This window comes from Mustela lutreola, chromosome 5, assembly GCF_030435805.1.
Source record: "Mustela lutreola isolate mMusLut2 chromosome 5, mMusLut2.pri, whole genome shotgun sequence".
NCBI lineage: Eukaryota > Metazoa > Chordata > Mammalia > Carnivora > Mustelidae > Mustela > Mustela lutreola.
In genome coordinates, this window is record NC_081294.1 from 71,482,133 (window position 1) to 71,495,977 (window position 13,845).

General features: G+C 38.8%; 1 protein-coding gene across 3 annotated transcripts in view; it reads right to left on the reverse strand.

The window, feature by feature from the left end:
* The window catches only part of AFF4 (ALF transcription elongation factor 4), a 96,730-nt gene that overhangs the window by 57,942 nt on the left and 24,943 nt on the right, over positions 1-13,845 (reverse strand). For 2 of the 3 annotated variants that reach the window (XM_059174566.1, XM_059174564.1), the window contains exons 2-3: positions 3,575-3,701; positions 152-946 (exon numbers count right to left, since the gene is read on the reverse strand). In XM_059174566.1, coding sequence (XP_059030549.1) covers positions 152-946; positions 3,575-3,697 — 918 coding nt within the window. In that variant the 5' untranslated portion in view covers positions 3,698-3,701. Of the gene's footprint in view, positions 1-151; positions 947-3,574; positions 3,702-4,189; positions 4,282-13,845 lie in introns of all 3 variants that reach the window. The other variant, XM_059174565.1, reaches the window with a different exon arrangement.

Here is a 13,845-nt window from a genome sequence, read left to right on the forward strand (position 1 = left end):
GGTGGCTCAAGTCAGTTTATCAGCCAATTCCTGATTGTGGCTCAGGTCCAGATCCTGGGGTGGCAGGAGATTCTCTCTCCTCTTCCCCTCCTCCTGCTATCTGAAATAAATGGATACATTTTTTTTTTAAAGGCTATAATGTATAACTTACATCCAATGGTTGGGAAGGTATTTTCAGCTTGGTGAGATGTGCTTTGCTACTGGGCTTCAGTTCAGTCATGCTGTTGCCATGGGACTGGCTACTGTAGTGCTCAGAGGACAGCTTTGGTTCCATGGACTCCTGTCCATCCATGGGCCGCACATAGGCAGTGGGTTTCTGTAACATTGAACTGGACTTTGACATCAATGAAGGTGGGAAAGACTGATTTGAATGCTGCCCACTTGAAAAAGGTACACGGGAAGGAGAATCCCAGTTTGCATCAGGGTCCCGAGGTGATTTGGAACGCTGATGTTCCTTGCTATGGTGATCATTCCCATGAGACCTGGAATGACTGGAGCTTAATGAAGAAACAGCCTGTGGTTTCCCAGGGCTGGAAGAGCGTGATTTGGAGTGTTCTGATCCATGCTGGCTTTTTTTCCGACTACTGCTTCCACTACTGCTGTATGAGTCACGGTCATGCCTCTGGCCACTACTACTGGTGCCACCACTGCCACCTGCACTGGTCCGCTGGCTACTATGTCCACTCTGCAACCCTGAGGACCGTTTCTGAGACTGAGAAGTACTGGGTGCAGGTCCTACTGGAGTCCATTTGCTACTCTGATGAGAGGTCCCATGTCTCTGTTCAAAGAAATTTGGGTTAGATTTTTCATCTGCTGTTGGTGGTACTGTAGGCTTGGGAATTGCAACAAGCTTTGGTATAGATCTGTCTCCTATGAAATCCTTCATTTCATCGTAGTTTCCAAGCATACTCTGAATACGACTTGACAGCTTATCTTCTTTGCTAGTCTATAAAAAATTGCAAAATAAAATGATACAATTAGCAGAACTGGAAATAAAAGATAAAAAAAAAAAAAAAAGAAATGAAAGATGCTTCTAAATGGTCTTTCCAAACTTCAAATGCAAAGGGGATTTTCAAAGGGAGGCCTCATCTCATATATTAAGCTTAATCTCAAAAGCAAACTCCAAATATAATTTTTATAGTGAAAAAAATGCACTGAATGTGAAAAAATTCATGCAAAAACACAAATATCCTATGGGACACTGAGAAGTACGTAGAAAAGATTCCAGGAGGGGGGAAAAAAAAACAAATTTCACCAATAAATATATTGAAACAGTAGTAAAAGTCTTTTAAAAAGTGGGAAAAGGGGTAAATTGGAAGGGGAGGTGAATCACGAGAGACTATGGACTCTGAAAAACAATCTGAGGGGTTTGAAGTGGCGGGGGGGTGGGAGGTTGGGGTACCAGGTGGTGGGTATTATAGAGGGCACAGATTGCATGGAGCACTGGGTGTGGTGAAAAAATAATGAATACTGTTTTTCTCAACATAAACAAATTGAAAAAATTTTTTTAAAAAGTGGGAAAAGTAATGTGCCTTTATGTAGTTAAGTTGTAGGTTAGCAGATTAGCCAACACTCATTATTATGGCAATGCAGGAAAACATTTATGCTTGGAGTTCAATGTTATAGTTAAAAGGAGAAACAAAAAATTAATGAAACATGTTATACCCAAATGACTTTTTAAAAAATGTTAATTCCTTCTGTTACTGTAACTAATTAAGCTAATAAAAGTCAACAACAAATTAAGAATGGTAAATCCACTGATAGTGTCAAATATTCATTCTATTAACTCTGACCAAGAAACACTCCAAGTTTTGAAGTTAATGGTACAGACTGTAAGTTTAAAAAATCATTCTTGGATAATAAGAAAATCCAAGACATCTACAAGCTTTAGGACTCTTTCATGTTCACAAACATGAAAGAGAGTAAGCTTACTAATTGCATTAAAGAAAAAATCAAGACAGAACCACTACATATTTTGAGGTTGGCATGAACAGATAATGACTTTAGATTATCTGAAAATCAGTCTGACCTCTATTAAACAAGAGTGGGAAATACATAGCAATTCGTAGACAACATCAAGATTAGAAATCAAATCGAATTCATTACAATGTAATTACAAAATAAATAGTAGTAGGACTTAAACATTCTGGATCAAACTCCTGGGGTTTTTTTTGGAATGCCTTTAATCTCTAATCCCAAACCCCAGGTTTGTGTGATTGGTGTTACATGCATATAAATGATGTCAGTGTAACTAACTGCCTTTAAATGAAAATCCTTAAAAACTTTTAAAATGGCTTTAATAGGGGTGCCTGGGTGGCTCAGTCAGTTAAGTATCTGCCTTTGGCTCAGGTCCTAATCCCAGGGCCCTGGGATCATGTCCCACGTTGGGCTCCCAGCTCAGTGCGGAGGAGTTCTGCTTCTCCCGCACCCTCTGCCCTTCCTTTCCACTTATGTTCTCCTTCTCTCTCAAATAAGTAAATAAATAAATAAAACTTCTTAAAAAATGGCTTTTACAGATCTCATCAACAGCTTCTACAAACACCAAATGTTATTAAGGGTACTTAGAATATGTTGTTATATTTATATTATCAGAAGAAGTCTAACGCACTCTCAGTCTCACACCGTAAACCAAAAATGGCCATTACTGTTGCGATACCATTATACACAGTACAAGCCTTTAAAAATGTAAGGGGATATCAAATGATCCAAAGCCAAATCAAACATCAGAGACACCTGTGGCCACTACAGCCATGTTAGTTGTCAAAGTGTTATCATTCAGTGTTTTATGTAATCCCAAATCAAGTACAATCACAGTTACAAAAATAGCAATTGGTTCACTTTATTGAACATCTTTGACAATTAGCTTTTACTCTAAATTGGATATTGTTCATTAAGCCCCATAAAAAGAAAGTCAGATAATTTAGTATAAATCAGAAAAAGGAACCAGACTGATACTGAAGATACATTTTATTCAAAGTTAGTAGTAGTCACTGATAATACTTAGGAAACTAAGAAAGCAAATGGCAAGAAATAGGGGAGAAACAAGAGAATCTCTGAAATATTTGTGTTTGATTGACTTTATACCCAAAAGAACCCAGGAAACAGTACACAATGCATACCCATTTACAAAATTTTAATTTAATTCAGAAAGGTGAAATGCCTACCCAGGGTTAGTGGTATAGAGCCTGGGATGTAGAGATCGATGTCTTAGCTAATTCAGACTACATTTTCAAGAATATGAAATAGCAACAGAGGGAGGGGAGGAAGTTTGGGTTTGAGGATGACTTTAGGATGCTTTATAATACTGTTTCTTGATTTGAGAACTGATTACATAAGGCTGTCATGCTGTGAAAATTCTTTCAGCTGAAACACACGTTTTGTGTACTTTTCTGTATGTATGTTATACTCTATGATAAGTTTACCCCAAAACATACATACTTATTTAGAGGAAAGGAAAAATGTTAAATCGCATATCTGAGAGTAACTCTTTTCTACTATAAAAATTCAAGTTTAAACACTTGAAAAGCAAAAACATCACACTGTTGAGGGAAAAACCATTCACAGGACTACTTACAACTTTGTATGGCTCCGCAAAGAGAGGAGAGCTAGGTGGGAAGGCGTCTTCACCCTGCTGAATTTCCTGATTCCGCCTTTCCCGTTCTTTCATACGCAGCACATTTCGGTCTTCACGGTTCATGTTGCTAGCAAGAGAAACACAATATTTGTATCACAAAAAGGAAAGTTAAAATTAAACATTCTGTACTCATTTTGTGAGTTTAATGTTTCATTCGGAGATTCCTTTCGGACTTCGAAGTAGTAACAGACATTAGTGCTGAAGCTGGGTACCGGTAATGGTTTTACCAACTAATACCAGTAGTGTCTTGCACAACTATTCAGATACTAAACACTAGCCCACAGTAGTAGGAAGGATCCACCCCACTGAAACATTTAACCTTACCAGTTTTTAAAGTATTCAGCTGGCTAAAAGTGAGTTAAAACTTACACATTCAGATAGATGGAAGGTAGTACTTAAACCCAAATCCTTAAGATTTCCTATAAGCCTTTCATGGCTTCCTCTTCAGAAATCTAACTATTCTTTGCCATTAGAGGGGCACAAACCCACTCCCTCCTACCACTCCCTCCCCTCCCCCCCAAAGGGTCCAGTGCTTTTTCTCTACTTTGCATCTACCTTATCTTGATTTCTTTTTGTCCCAAACACAGCTTCCTTGGTGTCCATCCTTATGGCAGTTTGACCTCAGCTTTGCTGTTGCTCTAGATACCCTAAAAAACGACATTTCTGCTCTAAATACATTAATATTTCAATTAATACCTCAATAAATGGCAAAACTGAGGCTTTCAGTAATAGAATCTAAAATAAACTTGGGTTAGTAATAGTAGTGGAAATTGTACTGAAAAAGAAAGTCTTTGGAATGGAGGGGAAAATAAGGGTGTAATTTCTATAAACATTACAGCATGTCATATTTTCACCAAGAACAAACCAAAGAAGATAGTTTCTTTATAGCAGTAGGGACTTATGGTTAAACAGATAATAATGAAAAAGGTTGTTGAACCCTGGGATTAAGGGATTGCCAGGGACTCTAGCAACATTCTTCCCTGGAGAGAGTAAACCATTTACCTTGGTTTTGTTTGGGAGGGGGGTGTGGGGAATAGGGATGTGGAGAGTTCTGTTGGATACTGAAGGGAAAAAATGAGGTTATACTTGCTGAGCATTTCTAGCCTTATGATTCATAACTCTATTCAGAAAGTTAAAATAAATCAAGATTGGAAAGAAATTGTAATTGTAAAGTCAGAATGGACAGCAGGGGCTCTTGGGTGGCTCAGTCAGGTAAGGGCCTGCCTTGGGCTCAGGTCCTGATCTCAGAATCCTGGGACTGAGGCCCGTGTAAGGGCTCCCTGGTCAGCGGGGAGTCTGTTTCTTCCTCTCCTTCTGTCTCTCTTCGCTAACACCTACCCCATTCATGTACCCTCTCTTTCTCAAATAAATAAAATCTTAAAAAAAAAAAAAAAAGAAGAAGAAGAAAAGAATGGACACCAAAACCAATATATTCTTGAGAATTTTTATGTTGTTAGAACAGTGCAAGTAAACATTCAAAAATAAAAATTTACTATCAAAGCAATTTAGTATTTAAAAAATATTCTAGGGACGCCTGGGTGACTCAGTAGGTTAAAGCCTCAGCCTTTGGCTCAGGTCATGATCTCAGGGTTCTGGGATGGAGCCCTGCATTGGGTTCTCTGCTCAGCAGGGAGCCTGTTTTCCTTCCTCTCTCTCTGCCTACTTGTGATCTCTGTCAAATAAATAAGTAAAATCTTAAAATAAAAAATTCTAAGTGTTCCAAATGAATATTCAGATTTTTCTATTTGTATAATATTCTAATAAACTTAGACAAGAGTATAAGCTATTTTGAGGTATTGAAATAGTATGTGCTTAAAAAAAAAAAAGAAAGAAATAGTATGTGCTTTCTTTGGTCTCCCTGATACTTAGCACCATACGAAGCACAGAAAGTGGGGCGTCTGGGTGGCTCAGTTAGTTAGGCAACGGGTCATGATCCTGGAGTCCTCGGATCGAGTCCCGCATCAGGCTCTCTGCTCAGCAGAGAGTCTGCTTCTGCTTCTCCCTCTGACCCTCCCCCTTCTCATGCTCTCTCTCTCAAATAAATAAATAAATAAACATATCTATCTATCTATCTATATTTTTTTTTAAATAAGCGTAAAAAGTATGATTCTTTCAAGGTGCCTGGGTGGCTCATTCAGTTGGATATCCAATCTCAGGTTCGTGAAACCTCCCCTACTTATGCTTGGGATTCTCTGCCCCTCCCTCCCCTCCCCATACCCACTTACGCACTCATGCTCTCACTCTCACTAAAATAAATAAATAAATCTTTTTAAAAGTAGGATTGATTCCTTCTTTAATAAATACTAAAAAAATCTACACTTTGGTATTCAGAGAGTAAAACCAAAGAACCTATATAACCCTCCAGTACACTTGAACCAACTAATAAATATGTATCACGAACAATCAGGTTTCAGATAGACCTCTACAACTATAGTGCTGCTATGTATGACGTTATTTGTATCCTAAGAGGCTAAGGAGTATATAAAATACTAATTTCCTTACATTTCCTACATTCAATTTCTTAAAAAAAGAAGCACCTTCCCTAAACTATGATTTAATTAAAGCACTAAAATAATCATGCAAGAAACACTTGTACATTTATCGTAGAAAGAGATACAATTCCCACAATAAAATTCCTCCTATAATCCAATAAAAAAGTGTTTTCTTAAACAATGAAAGTCATCTAACTGAGTATTTCCTTTTAACAAGACTGCCAAGAAAAAAAACAAAAATTAAATGAGTGCTGGGGCGCCTGGGTGGCTCAGTCAGTTAAGCGTCTGCCTCCAGCTCAGATCATTAATCCAAGGTCCTGGGTTCAAGCCCTGCATATGGCTCCCTGCTAAGGGGAAGCCTGCTTCTTCCTCCCCCATGCCTCCTGCTTGCTTCTTCTCTCACTGTCTCTCTCTCTCTCTCTCTCTCTGTCAAATAAATAAATAAAATCTTTTTTAAAAAAATAAATGACTATTTATAAGAACTAATTTCCAGGTGGGTAGCTCTCATTCTCTAAATTTTTTTCTCATCTACCTTATTTTCACATCCAATTTATAAGATTCACATTTTTCGGGCGCCTGGGTGGCTCAGTGGGTTAAGCCGCTGCCTTCGGCTCAGGTCATGATCTCAGGGTCCTGGGATTGAGTCCCGCATCGGGCTCTCTGCTCAGCAGGGAGCCTGCTTCCTCCTCTCTCTCTCTCTGCCTGCCTCTCTGCCTACTTGTGATCTCTCTCTGTCAAATGAATAAATAAAATCTTTAAAAAAAAAAAAAAAAAAAAGATTCACATTTTTCTCCGTATCTTTAAACATCAGTATCTCTGCCTAAGATAAAGTTTCCCCCAAGGTAATAATTCCAGTAATCAATTTGAGCTCCCCTAAAATTAACATAAAATTTAAATAAGCCAGTTTAAAGTATATCTTTGTTGTACAGACAAACCTATTTCATAGCATTTCCCTCAGGACATTTGCAATACTGAAAAAGAATTTGGTTAAAATTAGCTAATTGCTACATCAAACCAAAATCCGTGGGACTGTCAAAAAAAAATAAATTTTAAAAGAGTATTAACAAGTAGAAAGGAGAGTTCACCACCTAAAAATTTTTAATTACCTACAGTAAACTGTTTCAGTACCCATTAAGTACTTATGTTAAGTTGATACATTAAGAACATTCTATGGTGTAGCATAATGGTATAGCAATTTCATTGCTACAAAAGGAGCAAATGAGTAAATATACTGAGATTCTGGGGGATCCAGGCATGTTACTACGAGAGAGGAGAGGTACAAATATACAAAGAAATAGGGAGAAAAAGAACCTTTGGGGATTAGGACCTAAAAATAGCACTATGAATACATGCTTATATTTTAAAAAAATCTTTACCTATCAATCTGTCTACCGATCAAGACAGACAGACACAGACACACTCTCCATTTCTGTACAATGAAAGAGTCTAGGAACAGCAACATACTAGAAGAAGGAAGCAACCATAGCACCCAAATTCTGATTCCTAATATCATTTCCTACTAAAGTGGAATAGGACTTCTTGGAGAAATAGTTCAATCCAAGGCTGCAGCAGAGGAAGTACAAAGAGATCTTAAAACATCTTAACAACAAGAAAATGCACAACAGACGACAGCATCAAAAGGGCATGCCAACCAGCCTGAAGGTGCTCTCACCAGTCAGATTTGGAAACATGAGCATCAAAATAAAGACAAGAATGGAATATAACCAAATGAGTAAAAAAAGTCCCTGAGGGGCCCCTGGCTATCTCAGTCAGTAGAGCGTGCTACTCTTGATCTTGGGGTCATGAATTCAAGCACCATGTTGGGTGTGGAACCTTGTTAAAAAAAAAAAAAAAAAACCAGGGACACCTGGGTGGTTCAGTAGACTAAGCAGCCTCTGGCTCAGGTTAAGATACTAGCATCCTGGGATTGAGCCCCGCATGGGGCTCCCTGCTCAGCGAGGAGTCTGCTTCTCCCTCACCTTGCTCTTGTGCTCTGGTGTGCACATGCATGCTCGCTCTCTCACGCACGCTCTCTTTCTTCCTCTCAAATAAATAAATACAATCTTAAAAAACAGACCAAAATGCTCCAAAAAACACAAATCCCTGAGTTCAGAGTAATAACAGCAAAAAATAAAAGAGAAAAAAAGCAGGGAGTAAATGTCCTTCTTTAGAGAAGAATGTCAACTAATAAATGCAGAAGAAATAAAAGAATTAGAAAATCACTTTTTTTGTAACCATTAAAGTAATCATTGAGACAAGAATCATCAACAGAAAAAAAATCATCAATAAATGCTAAAACCACTGGGCAAAAAGTTGGGGGGGAATGGAATCTTCAGTATCAGGCCACAGACTATTAGAAAAAAACCTTTAAAATAGAGAAGTGCAGTAAACAATACCCTTAATCAAGCAACCAGACTTAACATTACCAATAATGGGATAAAATGACATGATGTCTTCTGAGGAGATGCACTAAAGATATATCACCACCTAGGTATTCTTTCTGCTAAAAATTTAAAATGAATCTCATCAGGAATAAGTGGACAACCTTAAGTCTGCAAAAATTGGCCTGGACTCTTCAAAAATGCTAGTATCATGAAAACAAACCAAAAAAGAGGCTAAAGATTACTTCTATATTCTTCTACATTCAAGGAGAGACAACAACTAAAGGCAATGCATGATGCATATACTGGATCTGGGGAGAAAAATCTGGTTGTGAAGGATATTATAGGGACACTTGGGGACATCTGAATATGAACGGTATTTCAGACAATCATATCAAACGTTTAGTTTTTGAACTATGATAATTCTATCTGGTTATACAGGAGAATGTTCTGGGTTCTCAGGATGTACAAAACATACATGGATGATATGTCATCATCAGATCTGCAACTCTCAAATGGTTCAGCACCCATCTGAATACAGATCTAGTATGTGTAGATAGTAAGTGAATGACAGAAAGAGAGGAAGAGTATATGTGTATGTGCTTGCATGCAGAGAGGGTGGGGGGAGTAGGAAGGAGGGAGAAGACAGACAAGAGAACAGTGGAGCAGCTGCAACAATTACAGCAAAAATACTGACAAATGGTATATCCACGTGAAGGGAATATGGAAATGAAATTTTTCTAAATAAAAGAAGGAAAAGAGTTATAAAGGTTATATAGTAGAGCACTACAGGCACTTTCTAGCATTTTTCAGCCTTGGGATTTATTATCAAACTGTCTCTTCTCAGGGCCTAAAGTATTTCTGTCATGTCTAACATGTGTCCCTTCCTAACTCCATGTTTAAAGTGATCATCCAGGGCGCCTGGGTGGCTCAGTGGATTAAGCCGCTGCCTTCGGCTCAGGTCATGATCTCAGGGTCCTGGGATCGAGTCCCGCATCGGGCTCTCTGCTCAGTGGGGAGCCTGCTTCCTCCTCTCTCTGTCTGCCTCTCTGCCTACTTGTGATCTCTCTCTGTCAAATAAATAAATAAAATCTTTGAAAAAAAAAAAAAATAAAAAAATAAAGTGATCATCCAATTCTCAACTCCTCCTCTACGTCACTGTGTATTACACTTCAAAATGTGTAATACCATTCTTGGCTAGCAGGGGACACCAGCAACATGCCAAGCTTCAGCTTCCCTAAAGTAAACAGGCTTGCCAAATTTAACTAAGGAAAGATTTAATATTTAATATTTATTAAGTCTATTTGTTAACTTAACAAATATTCAATAAGCACCTATCATATACTTAGGATTGGAGAGAGAACAAGAAGAATTTGTCATAGCAGATATTAATATATAAAACCATCATTATCCAAATAGCATGATATTACAACAAGAAATCAACAAAATGATCTTCAAATTAGAAGCCAGAAATAAATCAAAGATACATGGGATTTTAACAGGTAACAAGTCAAATTCAATGAGAAAGAATGTTTTATATAAAAAGTTCCAGAGGTGGGCACCCGGGTGGCTCAGTTAGTTTTAAGTGTCTGCCTTCAGCTTAGGTCATGATCCCAGGGTCCTGGGATCCAGTTCTGCAGGGGGTTCCCTGCTTAGTGGGGAGTCCGCTTCTCCCTCTAACCCTCCTATGCTCATGATCTCTCTCTCAAATAAAATATTTTTTTAAAAATGTTCTAAGGGTGGGGCGCCTGGGTGGCTCAGTGGGTTAAAGCTTCTGCCTTCGGCTCAGCTCACGATCCCAGGATCCTGGGATTAAGTCCCACATCGGGCTCACTGCTCAGCGGGGAGCCTGTTTCCCCCCCCCCCTGCCTGTCTCTCTGTCTACTTATGATCTCTGTCAAACAAATAAATAAAATCTGAAGAAAAAAAAAAGTTCTAAGGGTGTCTGGCTGACTCAGTCAGTGGAGAAGGGAACTCTTGATCTCAGGGTTGTGAGCTGGAGCCCCACACTGGGTATAGAAATTACTTTAAAAAAATAAAAATAAAAATAATTTGGGACGCCTGGGTGGCTCAGTTGGTTAAGCGGCTGCCTTCGGCTCAGGTCATGATCCCAGCCTCCTGGGATCGAGTCCCACATCGGGCTCCTTGCTCAGCAGGGAGCCTGCTTCTCCCTCTGCCTCTGCCTGCCATTCTGTCTGCCTGTGCTCGCTCTCCCTCTCTCTCTCTGACAAATAAAATCTTTTAAAAAATAAAAAATTTAAAAAATAATAATGTGAAAATAAATAAAATAAAATGTTCTATTTAATAACAACAGTTAAGAAGCAAGTATTTTTCTAAAATGACAGAGTCACTGGGGTGCCTGAGTGGCTCAGTTGGTTAAGCATCTGCCTTCAGCTCAGATGGTGATTCTGGAGTCCCAGAATCCAGGCCCGCACTGGGCTCCATGTCCAGCAGGGACTTTGCTTTTCCCTCTGCCCCTCATGCTGCTTGAGTGTTCGCTCTCTCTCTCTCTCAAATAAATAAAATCTCTAAAATGACATAGTCATTAAAATGGTTAAGTGGTGTTTCCAAACTCAGAAATAAGTCCAAAAGCCCTTCAACCCAGCAGCCTTACTTGCAGGGCTATACCCTATAAGCTTATGGCTTACATTTCCATAAGTTACAAAGATGTTTACTGACAAACTGTTGCTAGTGGTAAAATAATTGAAAATAATTAGATGACCAAGAATAGAAAAAAAGAGTTAATAGTTTATTAAAACCATAGTTTAGGGACACCTGGGTGGCTCAGTGTGTTGGGCCCCTGCCTTCGGGCTCAGGTCAAGATCTCAGGGTCCTGAGACTGAGCCCTACATTGGGCTCTCTGCTCAGCAGGGAGCCTGCTTCCCGCAGCACCCCCACCCCCGGCCGCACGCTACCGCCTCTCTATCTACTTGTGATCTCTCTGTCAAATAAATAAATAAAATCTCTAAAAAAAATAAAACAAAACAAAAGCAAAAAAAACTCCACCATAGTTTACTGGGGCACCTGGGTAGTTCAGTGGGTTAAGCTTCTGCCTTCGGCTCAGGTCATGATCTCAGGGTCCTGGGATAGAGCCCCACATGGGGCTACCTGCTTTATGGGGATCCATGCTTTCCCCTCCCCCTCTCTGCCTGCCTCTCTGTCTACTTGTGATCTCTCTGTCAAATAAATAAATAAAGTCTTAAAAAAAAAAAAAAACATAGTTTATTAAAACAAATAAGGCAGATCTTTGCCGAAGATCTTGGAGGAATTTCCATCACTGCTGTAACATGAGAGTAAGAAGATGGAACACAACATTTGTAATATGACTGATCACTATTTCTTTAGGATAAATTCAGAAGTAGAATTGTTGAGGTGCTGAGGATATAGATAAGAATTAGATACAACTGGGGCGCCTGGGTGGCTCAGTGGGTTAAGCCGCTGCCTTCGGCTCACATGATCTCAGGGTCCTGGGATCGAGTCCCGCATCGGGCTCTCTGCTCGGCAGGGAGCCTGCTTCCTCCTCTCTCTCTCTCTGCCTGCGTCTCTGCCTACTTGTGATCTCTCTCTGTCAAATAAATAAATAAAATCTTTAAAAGAAAAAAAAAAAAAAAGAATTAGATACAACTAACTCAACTAACATCAGAATGTAACAACTAATACTCAACTCTCATAAGCTAAACACCAGAAAATGGAAATGTGAATATGAAGTTTTCATACATGAGAAATAGGATGTCTCCCTATTTAGCTGTATCTTCTTTCTTAGCCCTCAGTAAATGTTTAGGCTATTCCTGTAAGTGTGAATTAGGAGTATTCTTCCACCTATGCATTTTTCAAAAGAGATAAACCTCAATGGTTTTGTTTTTCCAACTATAAAAGCAATACTCATCACTCAAAAACTCTAATATCGCTAATATCAAGTAGAAATTCAAAGTGACCAACAATTTCACTCCCTTGAAATAAACAATGCTGTGAGGAGTCACATATGGTCATAAACATGCAAAAATTATTACACATATAATTCTCATTTCATTTAATAAACAATGAACATAATTCTACATCAATATATATATGAATTTTCCTTCTTTTATTGACTGTATAGTATTCATTTAACCATAAAGTACCTGGTAGACATTAGGTTATGTCCAGAATTTAGTTTTACAAACATTACAGTGAACTTTTGTATATAACTATTTTAGCTTCACATTAATTCCTAGATGTGGAATTCTGGTGTCAAAGGGTATATGCTATATCTTTTCAATGTGTATCACTAGACTGCTTTCCAAAAAGACTGTATCAATAGACAACCCACCAACAAAATACAAGACTGCCCTTTAATCATGCCATTTTCAATCCTAGGCACTAGGAGTCTTCTTAAGTTATGCCAACAATCTAGGAGGGGGAAAACCTAATTTCATGTGTTTATTTCATCTACCCAACAAATATATGAGCCTATCTACTATTGCTAGGCACAATGCTAGAATCTAGGGATAAAATGGAGAATCACACTTAGATAGTCCCTCACAGTCAATTGCATTCTACTGAATTTCCTGATAGTTAGATTGCACCTATTTTGTGTGTTAGCCACTTATATTTCTCCTTTTGTGAACTGCGTCTTCATACCTTTTGTCTGTTTCTCTGTTAAAGAGATAGTTTTTTGATTATGTGATAACTATGCTCTCGCAATCTGTCACATATTTTAACTGAGGAGTATCAGGTTAGGATTCAATCAAAGTGAGCATCCCAACTCTGACTACCTGTTTTCAAGCCTTCTGCCTGCCTCTTCTCCTGGAAGACCATTTTCAAACTCTACAGGCAAGCCCTGCCTAAACTATCCTCAATCCCTTCACAGTAAATAAACTTGATCTGCAATTGCTCAGCCTCTCTGGAGTTTTCCATTCTTTATTTCTGTGGGCTAACTGTAATTAATCTAAGTGAATTTTAAATTCTAATAATATAGATACTATGCTATCTGTATCTTAAATTCTCAGTTATTTAGTTTAAAAAAAGTGAGTTCTACTAGGGGCGACATGGGATTGGGGGAGTGGGGTACTGAAGGAAGGAAACAGCTGGCTTTCATTAGCAGCCTCTGCCACCCACTACAGTTACTACAAAAGTCTCATCCACCCACTACTAGCAGCTCCAGCCAATTCTAGAGCAAGCAGGCAAATTAGAAAGAGGTCACTTCTCTGCCATTTCTATTTCTCTGAAGATCCTTAAGATCTCTTGGGGAAAAAAGGTATGCAATGAAAGGGGGGTTAAGAATAGCGATCTCAGGGCGCCTGGGTGGCTCAGTGGGTTAAGCTGCTGCCTTCGGCTCAGGTCATGATCTCAGGGTTCT